At 37.3% G+C, this 26,622-nt stretch overlaps 1 protein-coding gene across 1 annotated transcript in view; it reads left to right on the top strand.

Annotated features, from left to right (window-relative positions):
• The first annotated feature begins 6,385 nt into the window (after positions 1 to 6,385).
• Positions 6,386 to 26,622, top strand: part of Fgf13 (fibroblast growth factor 13) — a 68,203-nt gene continuing 47,966 nt past the window's right edge. The window contains exons 1-3 of the mRNA XM_028776932.1: positions 6,386 to 6,572; positions 8,402 to 8,512; positions 14,632 to 14,735. Of these exons, the coding sequence (XP_028632765.1) occupies positions 6,386 to 6,572; positions 8,402 to 8,512; positions 14,632 to 14,735 (402 nt within the window). The remainder of the gene's footprint in view (positions 6,573 to 8,401; positions 8,513 to 14,631; positions 14,736 to 26,622) is intronic.

Here is a 26,622-nt window from a genome sequence, read left to right as displayed (position 1 = left end):
CCAGTAAATATTTTGCCATGTATTATACATCTATAATTTCATAAAACATCAAAGTTTCAATGGGGGAAAACTGTTCTTTATGTTGTTCATTACTGATGTATCAGTTGAGACAGAAGCAACTGTTCCTTTACAATCTTCCAATAGTGTTAAATGGAATCCGGAAGCAAATTCACTTTAGAGAATCTGATGGTTGTTGTTGACTTTGGGTGTTCTGACACTCCTGAAGCAACCTTAGGTTCTGAACCCATTGTATCTACAAAGTGCTTTCCACAGGTTGGTCAAGTCCAAATTTAAAAATAAAATGAATGTGACTGCCTTCACTCATATGCTTCAAGTTCATCCAATAGGAACTCTTAAGGCCAAAGGTGCTCACTATTCCAAGCCTTATAAGGGTTTCTCAGTAACAGCACTGCTAGTCTGTTACCCTTCTCAGACCACTTAATTTTTAGCTGCAGGCCTGCGGTATTCGAATAGTGTGGTGAATAGCATCTTGAGGGAAACCAACTCACATGCCCACCTCAATGGAAAAAAAATTCTGCTATATCATAAAAGCTTCCATAGATGGAAAATCAGTCATCAATTACACTAACAATCCTTGCTGAAAACAGTGCTGACGTCCTACAAAATGTAAATCTACACATACTAATACTTAAATGCATTCCCTTATGGTCTCTCTTGATGATCAAGTAGGAACCTCTACCCTAGCAATCTGCCATTTCCATTCTGATTTTCTCGAATAAATGGCAGAGTAGGTAACTAGAGGCCTTGAATTTAACTTTGCAGCTGCCATGGCTAATTAAATGGTAAAGTGTTGGATTCATAGCTATGATTAATACCATCAGGGTTCTTATAGTCTTAATATTCATAAATTATGACTGAACAATGAAAGTTTTATGTGGGTTATAGGATTTTTCTTCTTAAAGGATCAGAATTAATCAGTGTTTTCTCAATTGATTTTAAATATAAATCAGAGGTGGCTTGAGTAAATTATACGGCTTAAGTATTAGGAAAATGATCTCGGAGAAAGGATATAATGAACACCAAGCCACCTTCTTAGTGTGGTTGTGAAGGTCCCATGTCTTTTCACTCTGAATGCAAATCAAGACAGCCAATCGATTTCTGTAAAAATTAGTTCTGGAGCCTTTTGTTCCTGAAGTAGAAGTCCTCTGAGTGATCTGACTAGGAGAGACTCTTAGATCGCTAATAAACATGTCAGGTCATGTTATAGAATACCACTCTTTTTGTCCCTTGATTTTCAGTAAGACATTGACAAAATCTCCTTAAATTGCATTTTTCTTCCTGCTTGAAGTTAAGTGCTAAGAACCTATTATAATGGCTTTTCTCTAAGCCCCTCATTTGTATTTCTATCCAGTTGGTTTTGGGGGAAGCTCTTGGACATAATTAAAGATATCATACAATGTGTTATTTGCTGTTCTGTCTTCTAACCATCCCCCCATGACTTACTTGGTGAGTAAGGAGGTCCCAGTATTACTTGACCCTGATACACTCGAATCTGACCCCCTTCCCTCTCCTAGAGCTCATCATTAGCTCTTAGGTGTAACTGGCTATGGAGAGGTTTTGTCAAACTGTTAAGAGAGAAATAGCAGCAAAGAAAGAGTGGGGGGAGAGGGAGAGAGGAAGAGGAGAGAGAGGAAGAGAGGCAGAGAGGGAGAGAGTTGGGAGAGCATGAGAGGGAACTGGCTAGTGACCATGATCATGTTTATCTTTATGAAGGAAGGGTGTTTGAAATCTTTCATTTTCAGAGTTGCAGAAAGACAGCCAATTGCTTCCTGCTCAAAAGGTTCTAAGACTGTAACTGACTAGGCTGTCTCAACTCTCTTGTTGCTGCTCATCACAGTCACATCTGTTTGGATTTCTGTTTTTTTCCCCCCTGGGGAAGCCTCTGAAGAGCAGGTCCCCTCAGCTTCTCACAGCTCATCTGAGGCCTGCCAAAAACACTAACAGAGAATGATCAGCATTCTATGCTCTGATAAATCCCAAAAATCTTGGAAAACAGTGCGACAAACCTGGCTCCAAAATGACCTCACAAAGAGGGGGACTTGGAGGACTTATGCATTTCCCTTTGGGATTCCAAGGATACTTTATGTGTTGATGAGGTAGGAAGGGACAAGTGGCAGGTACTGGAAGATAAGGCAGCTGGAGGAGCAGGAATGTTCACAAAATGAAGCCAAGACTCGCAGACTTAAAATGCCTTTTAAGGAGCATCTCATCCAGACATTTTCAAACATTCTGATTTTAGTAATTGAGTTTTTGTGTGTATTTTTAAAAGAAATCACACAATGAGCTGCACTGCACAGAATAGATGCAAGTCGAAGTGCCCTGTTTAAAACATTGTCAAGGGAACTTACTTTATGAGCCGCCACTGTTAGGGAGCTAAGACTTCTGGTTGGAAGTGACTGACACTGACCAAGATACTCCTTACAGCAGGAAGAATACCATACCTACAAAACTCACATGGCCAGTTAATATAGGGGATACAAAAACAAACAAACAAAAAACCAAAAACAAAACATGTCTCCTTACTAGCAGGGTGCCAGAATAGAGTTCTTTAGGAATAGAAATAGAGAAAAGTGCTAAGAAATGTATATATTTTCTGAATATGGTTAAGGCATGAGCTTGGTGGGTACAATGAGAAACAGGTCTGTGGGAAACAAAGGAAAATAGACCCACACAGCCTAGAAGAGTTCAAACTATGAATCTGGAGGGTATCCAAAAATCCCATAGCAGAACTGCTACTGATAAAGCAAACTAGGAGAAAGGGTGTTTTGGAAGCAGGTGACAAAAGCGAGTTCTTATTCTTCCTCCCACTCAAATGCCGTTCTACTGGTCTGAGATGGCAGTGGAGAGGGAATAAAAGACAAATAGGCTTTTCTAGGACGGGCTGCAATTCTGTCTTTCATTTTGCCCTCCTGAGATACATAGGACTTTGAGGATTTGAAACTGATATTTATGCTCTCCTTTGAGTTACTAAACACATGAGAAACAGAAATGGGTGGTAGGAAACCATAAAAAGCTTGCTTTATTTATAGTTAAGCCAATTGGATAATGTGATTTAGAGGGACCCGTTTGTTCCATGTATATACGTGCATGTCTATGTGTGCATGTGTGGCTGTATTGTTTGAGTGTGTATTAGTGTGTGTCTGTGTCTGTCATATGTTGAGGAGGGTACCCACAGGGGACAGAAAACTGTTTGAACCTCAATGAGCAGACTGACATGAGTACCTAGTACCAAACTTGAGTCCAATGCAATAACAGCAAATGCTATTACCCACTGAGCTGTCTCTCCATCCCCACAGATGTCTTTCTTTATGTTCTGGATTGAACTGTGGGTCATGGACATCTTAGTCGAGGGGAGAGAAGAATGCATGTGGTCTACATGCAAACAGAATACAGACATAGTTTCCCTTTGAAATCAAAGAACGAGGTGGTGAATATAAAAAAGTAGAAGTAACTTTTGGTTGTCGACAAGGAATATGTCTTATTTATTCTATTATGCCCCTGTTTGGGAATTAGCACAGTTAATGGGGGAAGATTGATCAATGTGTGAGTAACAGTTAGAGGGGAGGAAGAAGTTCTGGTGTGCTATTGAACAGAAGGATGACTAGACACAATAACGGATTGTCTATTTCAAAACGTGCAGACTTTCATGATAAATAGTATTTGACCAAGAGTTTTTAACGTAAAACATTACATAATGTATATATGTTTTAAGGGACTCTGATAGTTCCCTCATACATTTATTTTTATATGTTATGCAATAGCTAAAATAAAGTTTATAGAAATAACTGAGAAGAAATGAACTAGAGAAGGAAAGGTATTTACAAATACCTGTGGACTCACGTTGTCAGCTTTGGCCTAGCGGACCCATGTACTCATGTCATAGAGTCCAATTCGCAGTCAAAAACCAAAAATGTTTATGATACATAAGGACTAGAAGGGGAGCAGATGATGTTTGCACACTTGTACTTTGTAATGAGAATCGCCCCTCTTGGCTATATATGCTGAACTCTTCTTCAATGAGTCTGTTTCCTGACAATATCTAACCCAGAGAAGCCAATAAATCCACAGGCATTCTAAATAGTTCTTCAGGAGAAATGAATGGAAAAGAATGTAGGAAAGCCCTTTGCATTTCCTTGTACTATTCCCTAATTCTTTGCCAAGTCTGTCTTTACTAAACAAAACCACTGACCTTGTTTAGCCTTTTCATACACTGGATCAGGAATTCCAAAAGAGAGATGAGTTCAAGACTGAGGGCAGGGGCTTAAATGAGGTTCCAGAGTGAATTCATCCCAAATCCCAAATGTCTGGCCCTGGTCAGGGTTTCTTCTGATCTAGTTTTTGGTGAAATACTTCCCTTCCTATTTCCTGAAATATAACCAATTGCTCTTTCTTTGAGGAGACACCCCTTCTCTCATTTGGAATCAGTACTAATCACTCCTTCATCAGTAATTTTCAATGGATTTTGACTGATGTAGTGTATATTGACAAGGAAATAGGATTACAGTGAATGAGAGGAGTTCCAACTGTAGAGGCCATTCCAGGCACAGTGGGAGCAAAACAGGGGTCTTCACTCCCGTGAATTAAGCTGATGTGTTTTTTTGCTTTCTTAGAGGCTTGGGGATAATAAGTTAAGCATTGGTTTTACATTTTAGTTTATTCTGAAATCATCTGGGTAGAAGGAGGGAGTCCAGTACAAAAAGTGGAGAGCCTTATTAGAGCTTTCTATTTAGCCTCAGAGATTAAACAACAGCCAAATCATAGCATCTAAAGATACTGAGGTGGATGAACTATGATCTCTTTAATGCATTTACAAAGACTGAGGGAAAGAACCTGTTAGTATGAATAAGCCAGCAAAAGGCCAAGTTAATTCCAGTACTGGGGGGCATGATGAACCTTCCTGGTTTTTAGGAAGAGATAAAAGAAGGAAGCAGGAAATGGGAGATGGAACAGAGCTGAAATGAAGATCTGAACTATGCCTTTTCCCCAGTATTGCCTGTGGTACATACCCAGCCTCACTGCATGGCTCCCAAATGGCCAGATGAGGGGGCGACAAGGAAAAAAAAAAACGGGGCTTGGCCAGCACACTTTGACAAGAAGTGAAAAGTCAGCAGAAACCACTGGGTGGCAGCGTGGTGTGCTGGAGCAGTTCTGCAGTGCCTGCTGCTGCCGCTATAGTGGGGGCTGAGCCCGTCTGTGTGCCCTAGCCTCCTCTCCTGAAGGGCTACAAGTGCCGCCATCCAAAATATTTCGGCAGGTCTCCGGTGGGATGTGGGCTATTACTGAGCCGTGTACAGGAGTCTGGTCAACTTCCTGCGGCTCCGGCTGGGCTAACTCTGAGACCTGTACTTAAGGAACACCCTCGCCCCTCTCCTGCCAGCCCCAAAGCCCAGCAAACCTCAGCTCCTGCAAGGCAACTATCTCACCCCAGTGCCTCCTCCATCACCATTTCTCCCCGAGCCTCTTTTAGGGAAAAGGAAAGAGGGCTTTGGGTGACGGGGCAGTGTCTTGATCTCCTACAGGTGTTCGTGGGAGCGGGGACTCTGCACTCGGGGGGTGGGGCGGCCGGGGGCGGCGGGCGGGCGGGAGCCAGTAGCTGGGTTCCGGGAGGGAGGGGCCGCCGAGGCAGGGAGGGGGCCTCCGCCAGGCTGTCGCGCTCTTCTGGAGGGTGCCTGCAGCGACTGAATTCCTGTGCTGCGACGGTGCCGCGCCCAGAGCAGCAGCCACAGCGACGATGCCAGGCCATTACCTGTTTGATCCCTGCGGGAAAGCTGGCACCGGCCAACTTTTGCAGATCTTCAGGCCGCGAAGTTGCAAGGACTAGTGGAAGCGCCGGAGGGGCCAGGGCGAGGGCGCGCTCCCCCGTGCGCTGCCTCCTCCCTCCTCGCGCCCGCCGCCCGCGCCCGCGGCCTCTCTCCCGCCCGCGCGCTCTCCCTCCGCCCGCCTCCCTCCTCCGGCCCCCTCCACGCCACACAGGGCGGGGGTGCCGCGAAACTCCGACCCGAGCCGCTTGGACTTGCACTGTGTCCTCAGGGCTCAGGGGCCGAGCGCACGCAGTCACAAGCGCAGCTCTCTGCCTCCTGCCAGTCTCGCCTGCGATCTCGGCCCGGGGCTGTGGCGTCGGTTCGGACCAAGGCAGCCAGAACCCGCGCGGGAGCCGGAGCATCTTTGGAGGAGCTCGGAAGGCATGCTGAGCCCCTTCCTCGACTGAAGCCGGAGTGCCCAGGAGCCCCGGCCAAGCAAGCGCAGGCTAAGGAGACCCAGGCAGCGAAGGCGCGAGCCGGTGGCAGCGCAGCAGCGGAGGAGCAAGAGGAGGCGAAGGCAGAGAGGGGCCCCCGAAGAAGTGGTGGTGGTGGGCGTCGTGGCCATGGCGGCGGCTATCGCCAGCTCGCTCATCCGGCAAAAGAGGCAAGCCCGCGAGCGCGAGAAATCCAATGCCTGCAAGTGTGTCAGCAGCCCCAGCAAAGGCAAGACCAGCTGCGACAAAAACAAGTTAAACGTCTTTTCCCGGGTCAAACTCTTTGGCTCCAAGAAGAGACGCAGAAGGAGACCAGGTCGGAAAGGGGCTTTCTCCTTTATCTTTGCCCTTTCTTACTTTGCGACTGTGAAGGGGGCTGGGGGCGGCATGGAAGCGTAGGTGAGTTTGGAGCCTAGCTTGTGCAGATGAGGCCCCCTAGCCGGTGTGCGTGCGTGGGAAGGCGATTGCTTTTTTTCTTTTTGCCTCCGTAACAGTTAAACAGGCTTGCTGCATTGCAACTGCCCTGGGACAGGCACAGAGCCCAGGAGCATAGCTTGCGCTGGAGGTGCGCCCTCCGCTTCAAACATGTCACATGCATGTAAGAGTGTGCATGCCCCTGGGCTAAGGGAAGGCGTAACCCAGACATGCTGTCCTGTGGTTTGGAGATCACAAGAGAGGAGCAGGGCTGACTTCATTGCCCACCCCTCCTGGAAAACTCGGGGAACCCCTAGCTTCCATCACTGCCAGCCAGACCCTTCCCCTCCAGGTTCCACTCCCAAGGGATATGTACTTTCCACTGTTTAGGCATTCCTTTTCTTTTCGGGACAGACGTGACTTGTGAGGCAGCTTTGAAGCGTTTGCTGGGGGCGGGGGGTAATAATTCTAGAACCTTGCGTCAAAGATCTTAGTGATCTGGTCAGACTAGTAAAACTGATAACTTGACGTTAAATACAAGACAAAAGACTGAACTGAAATCATCTTCAGGTTTTGGGTCCTTTTGAAACATTTCAGTGCTAAGACTGGCAGGCAAGACATTCCCGCGACAGAAGAAATTCCAAGAGCCTTAGGTGTCAGGTTGCGTCAAGGTAGACCTTGGGCGCCGGGGGCGGGGTGCGGGGAGCAAGCAGGTTATTTACTGTTCTTAACCATATAAACCTTTCACACCATTTTTCTGTCTTTTATTTGACAACTATTACAACAAATCAGACTTACTCATCCATCAGTTATTTCTCTGTGTGTTCTACCTACCCTGGAATTTCCAAAATCAGGCATAAGTCTTCAGTTTGCACAAAGTTTGTAGTGCATAAGCTGTGAATTAAATTTGTTTTAAAAAGCCATTACAGCGTGTGATTATGTGACACCAATAAATATTACTTTAATGCAGGTGTCTGTTTTCAATAAAAGCAAATAAATTAAATGTTTGATTAATCTATGGTGATTCATACTAGAAGATCATTTTAATCAAGAACCTGTTTTGAGTAATCATGTTTTTGATATTAAATTTGAAAATAAGTACGTTTTATTTTCCTTCCTCCTCATTAACAGAAGCTCTTCTTTTCACATCCATTTTCCATAAGGAAAAAAAATCTGATTGGGGTGAAGATGGCTGTTTTTCTACCCACTTCTCATTGTCTCGTATGGAAGCCTCAGTTTTGTAGATAGAGGTCCTTTGATGGGATTCCAGGTTAGATACATAACCTTTTACGAATTGTGCTAATTCTTAAGATCATTGCTGGTGGGTTTGGCACCTGGTTGGCAAGATACTCTACATTATTTTTTTTTATTTATTTTCCTTCCACATGAAAAGTACCACATTCTTCAGAAGGCATACTATGCCATTTGCCAACTCATTAAGAATGTTGAGCCACTAGGTACCAAAGGGCCAGCTATCAGAAATAGTAGACTTTATCAAAAGCTTTAGTATATTACCAATGTTTTGAAATAGAAATCAAATGTTTTTTAGATATTCTAACCTTTTTTTCCCTGAAACTTCTCATTTGTTCGCTTGTTTTCTTTCTTTCAGAGGACTCTCAAAATATAGTTTGATTCCCCCCCACTAAAACTTGTATGTTAAAGTAGAATTTTGAATCCTAAGTCTCTTCCACGATATTTATCAATTGACCCAAACCATTGTTATCTTTACAGAGCCTCAGCTTAAGGGTATAGTTACCAAACTATACAGCCGGCAAGGCTACCACTTGCAACTGCAGGCAGATGGAACCATTGATGGCACCAAAGACGAGGACAGCACTTACAGTAAGTGACTGCTAAATAAATAGTATGTACCTGCATATTGTTGACGTTGGGTTCTTTTTATTTATTTTCAATTCAAACAAACTTTGCCAAATCCTTATGTCAATTCAAAATATGATCATGTGACATAACCCTGTTTGCATAGGCTCACCTACAGGAAGTGAAAATGGAAACATCTAAAATACAAAGTAGAGCAAATAATGTTGACACTGTCTGAAGGATGATCCAAATGTCATCTCCATGGTAATCTAGATAGATTTATGGCTGTCCTTTGGATTTTATTACTTTTTCCCCCAGAAAAATTTCTCACCCACACAGCAATCCTGAAATAGCATATCTCCAATCTTAAAAATGAGCCTCATCCCAAGAGTCAGGAGTGGTTTCATGCCATGATAATTAATTGTTACATGCTTTTGCCCCTGCCATATTATGCCAATAACTCTGAGATTAATTGATAATTTTAACATGAGTTACTTACGTGGCTTTGCAAAGGGATCTCTTTAAACTAAACTGGAGACCATAATGGTGATTTAAGAAGGAAATGCATCCAAATGGAGTTTTATTTTGTAATTATTGAAGCCCAGTGATCTAATGGTGTTTATTATATAACCTTTGTCTACAAATATTTATTTAGAGTAATTAAAACAAAAATACAATTAATGCCCCCTTATCTTCAATATTAATAATTGTCATTTCTTTCAATTTACAGATATATGCAGATTTACTCATTTGTTTCTGAGGACTAAAATTCTTGATTCTCATAATTCATTCTCCGTTTTCGAAATTTGGATTCATTTCCCTCAGATTTGTTAGTTCCTAGAAATATTCCCATTGTTGGCTGAGAAAATAGCCACAGAAAGTAGGTCTGGCTGCTGAGGAATTCTCTGTAGTTCATTCTTTTGGAACTGCATAACTGTAGGCAGTAAAGCCATAGATGAGTGTTCTAGTATTGAGGATTAAAGAATTTTACACCTCTTAAGAATATTTCCTGGGCTGAGGGTTGAAATAGTACCTCAAAAGAAAGTTACCTTCAAATACCCTTGAAGAAATACCTCTTGGCTCCTAGGATGAAGGAACAAAGGATCCATATTAAATGGATCTTCAGTGCTTTGCCAAATGCTGTATTGCCATGATGATATTAAAGTTTTATAACGAATCCTAGTTACTCTTTCATGCATACTGCTCTATTTGAAACAACTACCCAAACGAAGCCAAGTACTTTACTTGAATCAAATAACATACATCACTACATAGTGGTCCATAATAAAATGTTTCACCAAGTTATAGATAAAAATTGGTGCTTGGGGCAGAAATAAAGGGATGTATGCTACTCTCAAGAAATTGATCATTGTTAAAGGGAAGTTTGTGATTAGCTATCAATCTGGTTTCTTCTATCTACTTTAAATGTCCAGGTTCAAATAGAGAAGAAATATTTGGTTCTAGCATTTCCTCAAAATGAACAGTTTTGTTTTGTCTTATTTTAAATAGATGATTTAGTGTGTTGTCTCCTAATAAGAGTGATATGACAAACTCATAAAGGTCATACTGTACATATTAATTTTAGGAGAAATAACATACACACACAGAAGTGCACGGACACGCAGCTCCATTTTGTACTCTGGATTTTTATACTGTCTAGAAGGTTATGCTTCTTCATTACTACATATTCATAACTTCTTCTTGTGTTGTGTTATAACTCTCTCTGACATGTCATTTCTGAGTGCTGATTACATTCAGAGACCTTTAAAGAACATGGCTAGATAACAAGAATCCATGTTTAGTCTGATTAAAACATAAGTAAGTCAATCAAAGGTAAAAATACTACCATAACATGCACCATGCAAATGAAAAGTATCACCAAAACCCAGCAGGCCAGTAGAGCTTGGCTTCATTGGGTTGAGGAGCAACCAGAGCCTAGGGAGATAACTTCACTTCCCCATTGCTACTGTACCACATAGCTATCATTGAACATAGATGCTTAATGATTAAACTGATTGGGCTGGAGAGATGGCTCAGTGGTTATCAGCACTGACTGCTCTTCCAGAGGTCCTGAGTTCAATTCCCAGCAAGCACATGGTAGCTCACAACCATCTGTAATGGGATCTGATGCCCTCTTCTGCTGTGTCTGAAGAGAGTGACAGTGTACACACATACATAAAATAAATAAATCTTAAAAAATGATTAAACTTATCTATCAACTTTCAAGTGTAACCACTCAAATCTATCTCCCCCCACGAAGCCAAGCATTTTAATATTAATTTTAAGTGATTATTTAAGTGAATGGGACAACACAAGTTTTATTTTTTCAACTTTGATTCATTTTAATAATATTTCCTCAACATGCATTCCCAAGATTATGTTTACCTTTTTCGTTTCATCATAATTTTCTCATTTAGTTCAGTTCAATTGATTTTATTTCATTTTAACTTTGATATTGTAAACAAGATCACATGACAAAGCAAATAATTTCTGTTTCTAAATCCATGCTTGATACTATGCATTTAAGGTTACTTTATGTAGATTTATTATAATGGTAAATGTCAATCCAATGACATTTCATCATGGACAGGTAAGACATTATAAATTATGTATTTTCCCTAAAAAAGGCAAAGATGATAGATATTTCATCAGAGCTGTTTTATTATTGGGTACAATGAATGGATTTTGAAAAGGTAGATTTCCCATTTTTTCAAACTTGCAATAGTTTTACCACTTCAGTGTGCCATGATTCTCCAATATACAGTAAAATAATAGCTTTTTAAACTATTATCTTTTGGAGAAACTGGCCCTGGCATGGCTTTAGCTTCAGTGTACTGTTCAACAACAAGGGAACATATCTTAGAGGAAGGAATCTCCTTAAGTTAGAAATGTTTGGTTTTATGTAGTCACAACCAAGAACAATTAAAAAGCAACATGGAGGTTATTTATGAAAATTCCCTTAAATCCACAAAATGAAAGAAAGAAAGGAAGAAAGAAAGAAAGAATGAATGAATAGATAAATAAATAAATAAATAAATAAATAAATAAATAAGTGTTTAGGCATGTTGGTGCACACCTTTAATCCCAGCACTTGGAAGGCAAAGACAGGCATATTTCTGAGTTTGAGGCCAGTCTGGTCTACAGAGTGAATTCCAGGACAGCCAAGGTTATGCAGAGAAATCCTAACTTGAAAAACAAAACAATGCAAGAATAAACAAACCAAAAAATCTCTAGAAATCTGGATGAAGTTGAAAAGATTTTAGCTACTTAATGAACGTCTTTTAGAAACTCAAAAAAATTAATTATTCTTCATATTAATAAGTTTTTCATCCTGATCAAAATAATACCCTTTTGTTATTGTCTAGCGCTATTAACTGTGAGTTCAGTTTTCTTGCAGAAAGTAGCAAGCCTGAACAGAATCAATGCATACGACCCAATGGTGCACTCTAGATGAAGTTGCTGGTTACTATTGAGATTATTCATAACAAAACTCTATTAGTTTCTGGACTTTAAAAAAATACATCTGTCCTGAAATTAACATTACTTTAGATTACATTACATGTATTGTTTATATTCCATGGAAATTGATATTGTTTAGCCTCTGACTAAACTAATCCTGAAATTAAATTATTTGTGATACATCTTAAATCCATAAAAAAAGTATTACAAAATTAGAGAAAGTGGAGTAAAGCTGTGAGTGTCAGTCAGTGTGAGCCTGCAATCTTAATACCAAGGAGACTGAGACAGGAGAATTACTTACAAGTTCTGGTGAGCCTGAGCTGCGTGACAAGACTCAGATCTGCCAGAGAAAGCAAGAGTCCATCTCAAGGACAGGAAAGACAGCAAGACCACAGTGTATAGGAAGTGATTCTGTCCAATCTGCCTTCTGCTATAACATTTTGTATTTTTATCTAGGAAGCTTGCCCCTTTGGAAAGCTTAAAAGCCAACTCAGTTTGTAATTTATCTTGATTATCTAAAAGGAAATATTGGACTTTTATGTATGACCAACTACTTCACATTTTCTACTCTCTTTAGTTTTGGTACACACATGTTTGTGTGTGTATATGTGTATCTATGTCTATGTCTGTGTCTATGTATCCAGCTTCATAAATATTTAGGAAACATAGTGAAAAGTGGCCTCCTACAAATTCAATATCACTTTTCAAGAATAGACACTATGGATTGATATTGGATGCTTCTCTCCTCCTTTAATTGTGAATTGTTTGAACTTTAGGCATTTCAATTTTCATTAAACCACAGTCTGAGAGCAGTGAAAATCAACACAAACATCCAATCCTTACCAATCTCTTCTATCCCTTTCTTCAATCTAATCTCTGATGTTAAAAGCTATGTTCATACAACTAAGAGGGTTCAGTATATTGTTTTATAATATAAGATTCTAGAAAAATTTTGAGTTTCATTTCTTATCTATTTCCATTATCTATTATGACAACCTAATATGGTTTCAGGCAATGTTGGTTTTATAATTGTAGGCTAGCATGTAGTGATATTAACTTTAAACCAACCCACTTGAAATTTTTTGTTTAGTTTATGGTAAGTCTCAGAGTTTTGATCTATGATTGCCATCTATTATACTTCCCAAAACAATGATCATGGTTCTACCATATAGTTTGGTACCAGTCTACAAATGTGTTTTGAGTATCTCCAGTGAGGAGAGTATCATCAACAGAATGAGACATGACTTATACATGATGTGCTCAAAGATATTAGATTTATATCTTGTACATTGCATTGTCAGATATAGCACATGATGCTGGCTAGCAACGTTTGCAATTAGTCTTCTTTACTTCCTGTAACAGAAGGGCACAGCATTTTATATGGTGATTATCGAATGAAGTGCCATCAGTGGCATGTGGTAGGAACACTTGTATTTTCAACTGTGCAATATGTCCTACCTCCTCTTTGATAGCACCAGATTGTAAGGGAAAGATACATTGTAGGCTTTGCAGGAGGTATTTTGTTAGTTCTTTATTGACATTTTTGCACATACTCCCAAACCTACTATACCTATATATGCTCAAATATTTATATGCTCAAAGATAAGTGATTCTAGAAAAAAAAAACTTATACATGGGAGCTATACCTTTAAATTCTTGTTCATGAAAGTAACAGATAAGTTTATCATCCCTAAGGGATATGCAAAACAGGGCAAAATCATCAACATTTGTCTATGACTCCTGAGAGAAAGGTGCACAGGCTATTTGCAAAAGATGTGTGTGGCAAACACTACGTTTTAAAAATGTACTGTTTTATTTTTGTTCGTGGTGTGGGAGGGCAGAGACAGCTGGTGGTGGGAGGACACCCACTGGTTGTCTCCAGTGAGAGGTGTGTGGTGCTGAGGAGTGCTTGGGTGTAAGTTTCATGCAGTAAGACCTTCAGACAAAGCAGTGAAGACCGTGTTAGCGTGCTTGCAATGATTTTTGCAGGACACATTAAAATAACAAATGATACTTTTCTTCCATAGCTTATTTTTATTCCTATACCTATTATCTTTGAGACTAAATGCCAGGAGCCTGCTCAACTCTATCATCCTGACAAATTCCAGTTCTTTAGAAATACTACTCTGGGAATATAGGAATACAAAATTTTTTTCTGCAAGATCCAGATTTATTTAGAGGTTTTTGCATTGTATATAATACAAATAATTTAAATGAAAATGTTGAAGCAGTGTGTCTCATTAAGAGTGTAGGTATTTCTCAACTGGTAGTTCCATCTAACAGGCCCATGAACATTTCAGCAACTGTCTAGAGCAGCAGGTTTAGAGCTTAGTTTGAGAAGGACAATGCTATTTTAGTATACACAGTGGTTCCTGATACTTGGCCCCATACCCAAAATGTAAATATTCCCCACCTCCAGTGCTCTAAAATTCAGGATGTTTCCACCGAAGTCTTCCATTCTCCCTAGAATGTTTGACAGTATGTTATCGACCCACTTAAGTGAATATAATCAGTAGTCAAATACACTAGAAAGTAGAACATAGCTATATTTGTATGTGTCTAGATACATATGTCTAGAGTCATTTATTCTACACTGCTTTTAGGAAGCCAGACACTACTATGGAATACATTGGGAAGCCATGAAATTTGGAACTGTAACATTTTCCCATTCTTTGACATTTCAGCTCTGTTTAACCTCATCCCTGTGGGTCTTCGAGTGGTGGCTATCCAAGGAGTTCAAACCAAGCTGTATTTGGCCATGAACAGCGAGGGATACTTGTACACCTCGGTGAGTCTTTGTGCATGTTTTTACAATTTGTGTTTTCATCTGATATGAAAGAAAATGTATGATTTTTTGATATAGATTATGACTTTGATGGAAATATATCAGTTGGACAGGCAAATTATTTTCTGGTGACGATTATAGCTCTTCCAATGTAATCATGTAAAATTAGCATGATCAATGTAGAATCAGTAATATACCTAAAAGTGTAACAGACAGTGCCATTGGAATAGTAGGCACCATTAAATAGTCAGTTTGCAGCTATAGGAAACAAACCTGTTCCTTAACTACAGAGCCATATCTATCCCCAGTTATTCCTGAAGAAATTAATGAGATTCCTCTTGAGACCAATTTGAGGACACAAAAACTGGTTTGAGAAGTACTCCTCAGTATTCATTACTAATCTGTTCAGCTAGTAAAATGCCATCTGTTTCTATTTTAATTATTTGAATTGTCAAAAATTATGGGTACAGTGTGATAATTCAATATTTGCATACAATATATAATGTTCAAATCAGGAAAATAAACATTTCCATCCTTTTAGGCACGTTTGAATTTTTTTGATCAACAGTCTTATTTCTGGTGTAGAATGTGCTATTTTAGGACATTTGTAAAATATTTCCCAATCAGAGTAATTACGTTTCATTATCATTATTTTGTGTGTAGAAATATGGAAGATATAGAGGCCCTTTCTATTCTATTCATTCATATTAGGTATATATTACTATACTGTCAATGCCATTTTTTTTGTTTTTGGGCAAGCACAACTTAACCTCTTGCTACATACAGATTCTCACTGGTGTTTATTCTAACAACAATGAGGAGAATGAAATCTGTAACATTTTTCATATATACTGATAAGTATTATATTGATTAAACAATATAGGCTACATTTTTAAGAATACTATGGAGTCAAATATACTTTTTAAGCACATGTTTTATATTAAAATATATTTTTAAATGACATAGTGCTAGAGTTAAGGTTTTGTTTTGTTCTGCTTTCTTTCTTTCTTTCTCTCTCTCTTTCTTTCTTTCTTTCTTTCTTTCTTTCTTTCTTTCTTTCTTTCTTTAGTTTTTGAGACAGACTTTCTCTGTAGCCCTGACTGTCTTGGAATTTACTCTCTAGAGCAGGCTGGCCTGAAACTCGTAGAGATCTGCCTGCCACTGCTTCTCTAGTGCTGGGATCAAAGATGTGTACCAGCTAGAGTTAGGATTTTATTCCTATCAATAAATCTTGTTTCAGATTAATGAAGATTATTAATATTGCTGTTACCTAGTTTGAATCCCTGCATTTTAATAAAAGAACAGGATATGGTTATCTTAGTTTAGTTCTCCAAGCCCCTATATAATTAATCAATCAATCAATGTAGACATCCTTTAAGCTTTCAAAAATGGAAAAAAGACTGTTTATTGAACTGCCTACTAACTTTAAGAAAGAGGTGATTACCAATTATCAAATTCTATTCAAACTTCAATAAAACATTCTGTATTCACTCTTGCTCTGACTTGTTATCTGAATTTCATTCAAAGTCAGATATGTGAAAAGACTTGACAGACATGGTAAAAATCAGATAATCATCTTGGTTTTAAGGGACTAAGATAGAAAAGAAAAGTGGGAGACAAACAAGCCCACAAAGGCTCGTTTGTCAGCAGGCACATCAAACTCTGGGCACTTGTCAGCATTTCCTATCTTGTTGCTGAAGATATACAGGGCTTTACTCTATCTAGGAAACTAAAACTTTGAATTTGTTGCAAACTTCCTGAAATCCATTACTCTATCAATATAATGCCAGTGCTATAGGAAAAAGAATACGATTTTTTTCATCTTTGTGATCTAATGCACCATAATTTCATTTTAAGTGACCTCTTTTAGATTAACATGGTCAAATGCAACAAGGTTAAATTCTCTTAATATGACAAATAAATTCTGAAACTAATATGCAAGTATGGAAAGGAAATAGAATAATGACCTTATTTGAGAAAACAAATTGTAGAGCATTCTGTATTGTTTTGGTTAGGGTTCCATTGCTGTGAAACTACCTTGATCAAGGCAACTTATAAAGGAAGAGTTTAATTGGACTTAAGTTCCAGAGGGTTAGAGTCTATGATGATGGAGTGAAGGCATGGTGGCCTGAGTAGCAGCTGAGAGCTCACACCTCACTCCACAAGCAGGAAGATGAGACATATTGGGAATGGCATGAGTCTTTTGAAATGTCAACGCTCACCGCTAGTGACACACCTCCTCCAACAAGACCATGTTCTCCTTATCCTTCCCAAATAGTTCCACCACTCAGAGAATAAGTATTCAAATATATGAGCCTATAAGAGCCATTTGAATTTAAACTACCACATTCCACTCCCAGCCCCGATATGGGCATATCATAATGTGAAATAGACAATACTGCTAAGTTTGGCTGCCTGCTTGTGATGTAGCCTGGCCCCATTGAATCACTTTTGCTTGAGTTTTCCTTTGTTGCTGTTTTTGAGGAAGCCTAGGTGGATGGGGTCTTGCCCTGAGTTACGGGGGGCGGGGGCAGCCTTCCTTTATTCTTTTGTGGATCAGGCAGATTACAATCTCCTTATCTCTTTAGTACAAGCCTTGGCTCCAACAGTAAAATTTCCATTACTGCTTTTCTCTTCAAACTGTGAATTTTGAAACCTCTTGAGTCAGACATCCATTGTTTGTCTGACTCTAAGCAATGCCATCTTCCAACATCCTGTTAGGATGGCCCATTAGTCTTTACTTACAGTATTTCAATGATTTTTCCAGTTCACAATCCAAACTCTCCTACATTCCTTCAAGAATTAGCATGGCCAGTCCCATCACAACAGTCCCACTCCTAGTGCCACTCCAAGGCCACATCTCCTAATCCTTCGCAAAGAGTTCCACCAACTAGGGACCAGTATTAATCTATGACAGCTATTCATATTCAAACCACCACATATATGCATATCCTATTAAGGAAAAAATAACCTTAAATAAGCAATTACAAATCAGGGAAAGGAATTACATTCTCATTAAGGTGGAGGTATTTCTGATTTATCATAGAGTTAAATGTACAGATGAAATACCCAAACTATTCTGTTCTAGGGAAGACAACTGAGTCTTCTACAGGATAAATGTGCCAATTTTTTCCATTACTCTGTATCAATTAGGATGTCAGATTCCTTCAACAAATTGATGACCATCCTGTCTGGAACTTTATTTATTTTCATCTAGTTTAAAATATGCTCTCAAAACCCTATCAGGACAGAATTCTATGACTTTATGGCCAACGTACTTGGTAAATAATTTAGCCTCTGTAGGTAGGTCATAAAATTTCTGTCATAACCATTTAACTTCACTGTTGTAGCACAAAAGTAATCATAGGCAGAAAAATAAAATAAGTATCAGTCCCAGTAACAGTTTATTCACCAAAACAGATATTGGAAGAGATTTGGTTTATAGCTGCAGTTTTCCCGTGTATGGCCATGTGTTCCATTCTCCTCTGCTCCAAGTAGTTGTTCTTTACCACCTCTACCCTTATATTGTGGATTTTCACAGGTGACCTTTTATTGTATTTTAATGGGAAAATGGAGGTCATCTGGTAGAAAATCCAATGTACTTTTCTATCACATATAACATGATACATGATACATGTCTCTCTTACCCTGTTATCAATCCCTTGCCTATTTGTAGAGTGACCCTTCTTCTGCAGTTCAATCTATCTTAGGGCTCGCTTCATATATCTGTAATTACTCTCTGTGTACTAGCTCTAGTTGTTTAGCTAACATTCAACAAAAACCAATAAACAAACAAATGAAAAAAAGTCTTTCTGAAGCCTTCCTCAACCTCTGGACCTCCGGTAGTCTCCAGATTATTCAGATATTTGGATCTTTTACTGGTTCTATTCTTGCCTATCCTTCTATTCACTGAAGTGTAGTTTCAACTCAATTAAAAGTATTTCTAGCAAAATCAACAAAGACTATCATATAGTAAACTGAAAATTCTTGTTTAGCTTTTTTTTCAAGCTGTTGACATTACTGACCCTGCTTAAAATTCCCTCCCTCTAGTCTTGGCAATATTATTATATATGCTGAAATTCCTTCTTTTTTTTCTTTCATGGCTACTTCCAAATAATAACATTTGGAAACCCCTTTTATCTTCACATTCTTCGTATTTTCTCTACTTTTCCTTATATTGCCGAGTACCATTCGCATTTATGCATAGATGGAAGTGATATGTCTCCATATACTGACTTTTTAACAAATTTGTATAATAAGACTCAGAAGGTGGGTCATTACAGTTTATGAATGTAAGGGAGAATTTGACCTTTGGCATTTTAGTTCATGGAACAACTATTATCTAAATGGAAATAAAAGAAAATGGCAGATTTGCTGATTGATATACCAGAATGCAGATTTTCTATTCATTGTACAGATTGCCTTTACAATTCCAAAAAACTATTCCTGAGATTTTGAAAACTGGTGATTCTTAGAAGACCTTTTAAATATTATCTGTTTTCTTTTGCATTTCTGCTTTTGTGTCCCATAATTCTATCTTCATTAATTTTTTTAATCCATTAAATAAAAAACACCTCCATGTTCTTCTTGTCAAAGAAATAACAATTTATCTCACATGATTAATCTTGGGGTTATTGTACTCTACATACTTCTCGATTTTTTTCTTGTTGCCATAGGGGACAGGCTTGGTGTAGGCTTAAGTGGCAGTGAGAAATCATCTGAGGCACAGATGATCATAATTAGCCATTATTCTATAACATTTTTACTTTTAACTATAATGTAACTTAGTAGTTCAGAAACCACAGGAAATTATCATTCATTGTACATAGAGAAAAGTTTTCTTACCTTTGTTTTTTTTAAAAACTAATAATAAAGAGTTCCACATAAGTGTTTGGGAATTCTCAAAACTTCATAGCATAAATATTTCATACCATGAAGGTTTTGTAATAAATGTTTCAAATGTGCTTGTAATATATGTTAACTATAAAAGCTCAAGATTTTTAAATATGGAAAAAATGGTAACTTCTTAGTATTTATTTAATAGAATGGTAATAATATATACTAGGCACAGATGGTGAGAATGCAAAGATAATTTGGTTTTTATTTTAGAATGTTCTAGAACTCATAGCAGCATCTTTATCTAATTACTATCTTTTATCAAAAGCAGCAGACCATTTAGGAGCACGCAACATCACTTTTAGCAAAAATGTATAGACAGTGGAGATTTTAAAAGAAGGAAGTCTTTCCCATTCATATATTTCCAGTCATTTGTGAGAATGATATAACAAACATGGTTTTTGGTTTTTGGACTACCAGAGCCAACCATATGCAAGATAACAATTTTTTTAGGCAGGATATATTTACTGACTACAAGACTTTACTCAGTCTGAATTAAGGATACATCCTTTCCTTTGCTACCAGATTATTAACACATATTTAAAATTTATAACATTTCTTTCATCACACAGAAATAGACTAATATATCATTCTCAAGACCCTATAATACATTTTGATTCATAAGATTCATTATAGGAAATATTAAGAAATTATGAGTCCTGTAGAAGCCAGAACAAAGGAACTTCATTTTCTCTTTTTTGATAATCCAGATTTGCTTCCCATGAAGACCAACTTCTAAGGGTGGGTGGCAGGAAGATTGTAGAACCAGACTGATCACATTATACTAGCATTATACTAGGAAATCTGCTATGAAATTGTGTCTACTACTCAACTAGAAATGTAGGGTAGCTACATCTATGAAATCTCACCAACATGGGGCTTCCCAAATGAGACGTAAATAAGTACACCACCAATAGACTTCTAATATGGAAAAGGGAAATTTTATGGGGCACTAACCTTTGACAAAGTACTACAAGCAACTAAGGAGTAATGAAAGCAAGACAAATAGTGCTCCTTGGGGATAAGTTGACTGAGATGGTTGTGTGTGTGTGTGTGTGTATGTATGTATATGTGTATGTGTATGTGTATGTGTATGTGTATGTGTATGTGTATGTATATGTATATATATAAGCATTTATAGATATATATGTGTATCACATGCTAATATGTAACCACTGAGGAAAATATAGCTATGATTTTGAAAGGGAACAAGACAGAGTACATGAAAAAGGTTAGGAGAAGAAAGAGAACATGATATAATTATATTTTATTTATAAAACATAAAGAATGGCTCAACAGAATTTTTAATGTGATACTAAATGGATCAGTTACTGTTTCATAATTTTATGATTTTGCATCATCCATCACAAGGCTTTAGCTGATGGGAAATTAGTTCCACCTTGCTGTTTTACCAAGCCTAAATATCATAAAATGTTTAAGGAGATGAAATTGTTAGCTAGTATAATGTGATCAGTGTATGGTATGATATGCATATGTCACTTGTCACACTGTACTTTATACAGTTGGTATAATTAAAAAGGTAAAAATAAACATAAATGTTAAATGGAATATATTTCCACGTGATAAAGCTTCAAGACACAGTTCTTTTACAAGTAGATTAGCTTATTGAAGTATGTATATGTATATGAATATTATAGTATATAACATGTACTTTGGATTCTGTACCCCTCATCTTACCTCCCCTGTTCCTCTTGTCTTCCTATTAATTGGTTCCCTCTTTTTCTTTCCCCAAATAGTTGACCTTTTTCTTTCACGTCATATATATCATTAATCAACCTTACCACGAGTGATATGATAGTATAACTTTTTTAGCTTTGTGAAGAAGCACTACAATGATTCTCATGGTGGTTACAGTTTATAATCTTGATGACCTTAGAATCCCTGCGACTATACACTCAACAACTCCAACTCTGAGTTCTTTGACCTTTTAGACCTAGTATATAGGTATTCTCTATTCAGTGGCCTTCCTAATCTCATGGCCATACTATTGGACATTTGAACAGATCAAGTCAGAACTATCTCTTAACTCTCTTTTGCATCTTTCATTATTTTTCTGTCTGTACATATATGTCTATGTGTTAATGCATGGAGATGCATGTGTATGTCAAGGTCAAAGATTTCTCACTGAACATTAGGCTCACTGACTCAGCAAAACTGGTGGGCCATTATCTTATCTCTACATCCCAGCACTGGGGTACCTGCCTTTTTACATGGATGATGGGCATTTTAACTTAAGTTCATATGCTTTTACAGGAAAGCCTTTAACAACTAAACAATATCCTTATCCTTACCCCCTCTCTTCCTTTTATTGTTTCTTAAAAATCAGCTTTATTGAGATATAGCTTCTAGACCATAAAATTATTTGTTTAGAGTGTATAACCCAATAGTTTTTCACATATTAAAAGAATTGAGCCACCTTCATTGCTATTTAATTCTAGAACTTATTTCAACCATAAATGGTAACATTATGCCAATTAGCAAGCATACACTAATCCCTTCCCTCACTCCTTGGAAACTGCTAATCTATTTTCTCTATCTACATTTACCTGTCTTATTTACCTTCATATAAATTGAATTTTGGATCTATATTCCTTTGTGGAGAGCTTCTGTCATTTAGCATAAAGTGCTTTGATTAATGCATATATAATTTATTTTTTCAACACATAATTGTTGACTGATTTGTGTTTACATGCCCTGCACCCATGTAAAAGCTCACTGTGGTGGTACACACCTATAACCCCAGCATGGGGTTGGGGTGGAAGGTAACCACAGGAGGATCCATGGGCCAGCCAATCTAGTTGAAATACTGAACTCTAGGTAGAAATGAGAGACCTTGTCTCAAAGAAGCTGAGAGTGATAGAAAAAGATAGCCAAAGTCACCCGATGGCTTCTACATCCATACCCACAATCATGCATACCCCACTTCACAAACACACACACACACACACACACAAACACATACACTATACAAAGTAGATACACAAAGTAGATAGATAAAATAAATTTGAAATCCTTTGCATCTTACCTCAAAGTAGTTCAGTGTTTACTTACTAACAGTAGTTGTAGTTTCTTAGATAACACAACAAAGTCTATTTCTCAAGTTCAGTAAATTTAACATAAACACAATATTGCAATATTGTATCTCATCTATTGTACATTTTCCAGTTTTATGAATTGACAGATCTGTTCATTATAGCATTTTCTCTGCAGTCTAGGATCCAGTCTAGGGTAACAGACTGCATTAAGCTGTCATATTTCTGCAATATTTTCTGAGCTAGGTCATTTCCAGTCATTTTATTTTGCAATATTGGCAGATTCTTATTTTGTTTTGTTTTCTGGCTTTCTTTGGGAGCTATCATTAACATGTAGCCTATGGGCTAATTTTGAATTATATAAATATACATCTCTAGTGTTTATATTAATGCAAAAATGTCAAAATCTACACAAATTCATTGATCAATTTATAGCAACTAATGAACTCCTAGAAGTCTTACGTAACATGGGAAACATTTGGATTATGTCAAATCTGTATAACATCAATGAGATAATTGAAGGCTTAGGGTTATTATCATAGAGAATTACAAATTTAGTAAAAAGCATTGTAGAACATTGCTTTTACAATTATACCTATTTGAGAAACTGACATTGTCTCAATCATAACTGAAAATAGACAACAGCAGTATCATATCCAATGCAGAAGAAAATGATGAGCAAGTTGACATGTTAAGACCAAAGACAGTGGGTACAAAGAAATATTAACTTCTGATTGTAACATTTGGGGGCCAGTGAGATACCAAGACTAATGACCTGAACTCAATCATCTGAATTTCCATGGTGAAAAGAGTGTGGACCTTTGGAAGTTGTTTTCTGACCTCCATATATGCACTATGGGTCATGGCTCTTCCTTCTCCCACGATAATAAACAAATGCAAAAACTATAACTTTTTCTTGTTCATATACTTCAGTTAATTGATATTTCTTACAATTTTTATTTTCTATAAAATTGAAGAATTTTTAGCTGTCAAATTAAATTCCAATTTGGATGCATATGTTTGTTTAAAAAACTATAATCAAATAATCTACATATATGCAATCATACATTTTGATGGGTGCTTTTGTTCAGATGTTTGCATTGTTATGTTATAACAACAATTATACAGACACATTTCTGAGTCATATCTTTTGCAATGCAAATTGTGAAACATGAGATTATTTTAAAAGAAAAAAGCAAAATTTCAAGACCAAGATAATTTCGCAAGTCACATTTGTTTCACCTGTTTACTATTCTTTGTAGTGCTAGGAGTTTCATTAAAATATAAAAGCAAATACAGCTTGGAATTTAAACATCTTCTTTTCATTGTCTCTATAAAAAAAATAGCCAAAGCTGGTAAGTTATTCAGGGTGAAAAATATGTGTTTATGTTCTTAAGTGTGAAAGTGACTAAGGACTTTCTCAGAGATCAGAAAGACAATAGTGCAATAGTGGTAGTAGGTAAAGACAGAGATATTGGCTCTGTGATGTATTTCTGAGGCCAAGTAGGAAAGGTAGTCTAAATTAGAAGTCACAGGGCACATATTTAACAGTTGACTCATGGTTTTAACTCTGAGTTAAAATCATGTTTGTAGGAACACACCATTTATCTTGGAACTAAAATACAAAATAATTGTCAAGAAAGACAAAAGAGAGTTTTAACATGTAAAGTCAGGTGTGAGGAGGTTGCTTTTTTCCCTTCTCTCTCCTTCCTACCTCTAGACAAATGGATAAACCAGACTTACATCCATTGCTCTGTTGCTATGATGACATTAGTTTATTCTGCAACTCCTAAAATACTATGATTTTATTATATAACCTACCCTGACCAATAGCAGATTGTTCTAGCAATATTCTCAGTAGAGTTTAATAAATGAATGGAAGAGAACCAATGGCAGTTTAGCAGTATTTTATGTTAGAAGACCATGGAAGTCTTGAAGACATTATTCAATGAAGGTACAATTTTTAGTCCTTACCTTCTTGTTTGTTTTAATCCACAGTGGAATAGGAAAGAAATAATAGCTTACTAATACATTTTTCATGTTATTCTTATTTCTGTGAAACCTGTCCTTTGAAATAGTTTGCTGCTAAATTCTGTACTTACTAGTTAGTGACTGATTCTCTCCACTCTACCCTTAGCCCTATATTAGTGTCCCTCAAAAGTACATTTTGATATGCATTTATTGACACAATATATGCATAATAAATATAAGGGCCAATTATATGATTTCTGTCAGGTTTCTATTTAAATATTCAAAATATGTTAAAGGAACAGATTATCACCCATTTTTGATCTATTTAATGGGTAAGTTTTCAAAATTATGTAAGTCAGTGCATTACTGCAGCACAAAGAAAACAGAAGGTTTCAATGACTACCAGTCTTCAAGGGAATTATGAGTTCTGAAGAGAAAAACTTTAAATGAAAGCATTTCTCTGATCATTATAATAGCTGTAACCAAGGTTAATAACTGGCAAGCCCTTGACTAATACATTAAATATGTTTTGCTTGAGCTGAATATGTCTAGAGATGGCACATCTGTGCAAAAATTCTGATTAAGTTATTCATCAGATACTCTGATGCTAACTGCTTTTGACAACCCTGGAAGTAGAACTACAGGGAAAACCTCAATTGATTTCTTGGATGGAGTTTTGCATATAGCCAGTAGCAATAATACATAATGCCTGCTTTCATAGGGGCATCAGATATTCATAAGAATTCTGGCACAGCACATAACAAGAATAGTCAAAATTAGAAATGACATTCATTTTTACTAAGGAAAAATATTTTCATAATGATTTGGAAAAGTCAAGTGTGCATAACAATTTTAAGCATTCCTATTTGAACTGCAAAAGTAGAAAGGATAAAAAATTCTTTAAAGAGTATACAAATTGTGCCAAAAATTTTATATTTGAGAATGAGACATTAGACAATGAAAATGATAACTTAGAAATGAAATTCAAACAAGTAAACCTATATTATCTATAAAAAAAATATTGTATACACCCACTCCCCCACCCAAAAAAAGAAAAATCTGTGCTTAGCAAGTTTGTTGGTCTATCCTGCTTATAAAATCCAGGCTACTACAACAGTTCTTCTTAGATGTTTGATAGTTGGTCTTATAAAAGATTTCTTTTAAAATGCTATATAAAGTATTCCTTTGTTCCTGCCCATATAATAGTGGTGGGTCACTGTAAAAAAATGTTTTCATGCAAAAAGCCTCTGAAGAAAATAGAGCCTAGGGGAGTTTAGAAGCTGAGTGCTTCTGTGCTCTCTCATATGCTTTGAAGCAGAGATTCCTAAAAAGCGTTTTCATTTCCCTACTCTCAGAAAACATCTCTAACCTCCCAGCAAACCCAAAGCATGGGCCAATGGTCCAGAAACTTTTTGGCGTGGCTTTTGTATTTTTTCACAAAATATTTTATTAATTCTTTGAGAGTTTCATACTTTGTGTTTTAATCTTATTCACCCTTTTCAGGTTCCCCCTTTCCTTCCCACCCAACTTTGTATCTGTTGGGTATTTTTTTTTATTCCATAAAAGCCAGTGTGTGCTTCCCAAATATTCTTGGATGTGTAGTCTCTGGAGTATGGTCTATCTACCATTAGTATCACTATTAGAAAAAACTAATCCTCTTTTCCCCAACACCAAAGAATTGCCAATAGTTTCTCAGCTAAGGATGGAGTTGAATGCCCAATTCCCCCATTCATGCTGAGATTTTGTCTTCCTGTAAGGTTTTATTGTAAATCAATTCGCAAATACCTGTTAAGTCTCTGCAAGTACTAAGTACCCATTATATACAGAGAGTATCTGAAGTTTATAATATACATAATAAAACGTAATAAAGTATATATATTAGCTATCCTTAGAAAAAGCCTAGAATGTATAAAGTAAAGCTTAAATCATTACTTATTGGGCATAGTAATATTTCAGGAGATATTAATAAA

This window comes from Grammomys surdaster, unplaced genomic scaffold (assembly GCF_004785775.1).
Source record: "Grammomys surdaster isolate TR1022 unplaced genomic scaffold, NIH_TR_1.0 274, whole genome shotgun sequence".
Classification (NCBI taxonomy): Eukaryota; Metazoa; Chordata; class Mammalia; order Rodentia; family Muridae; genus Grammomys; species Grammomys surdaster.
The sequence above is the reverse complement of the archived record's forward strand: the minus strand, read 5'-3'. Positions and strand labels throughout refer to the sequence as shown.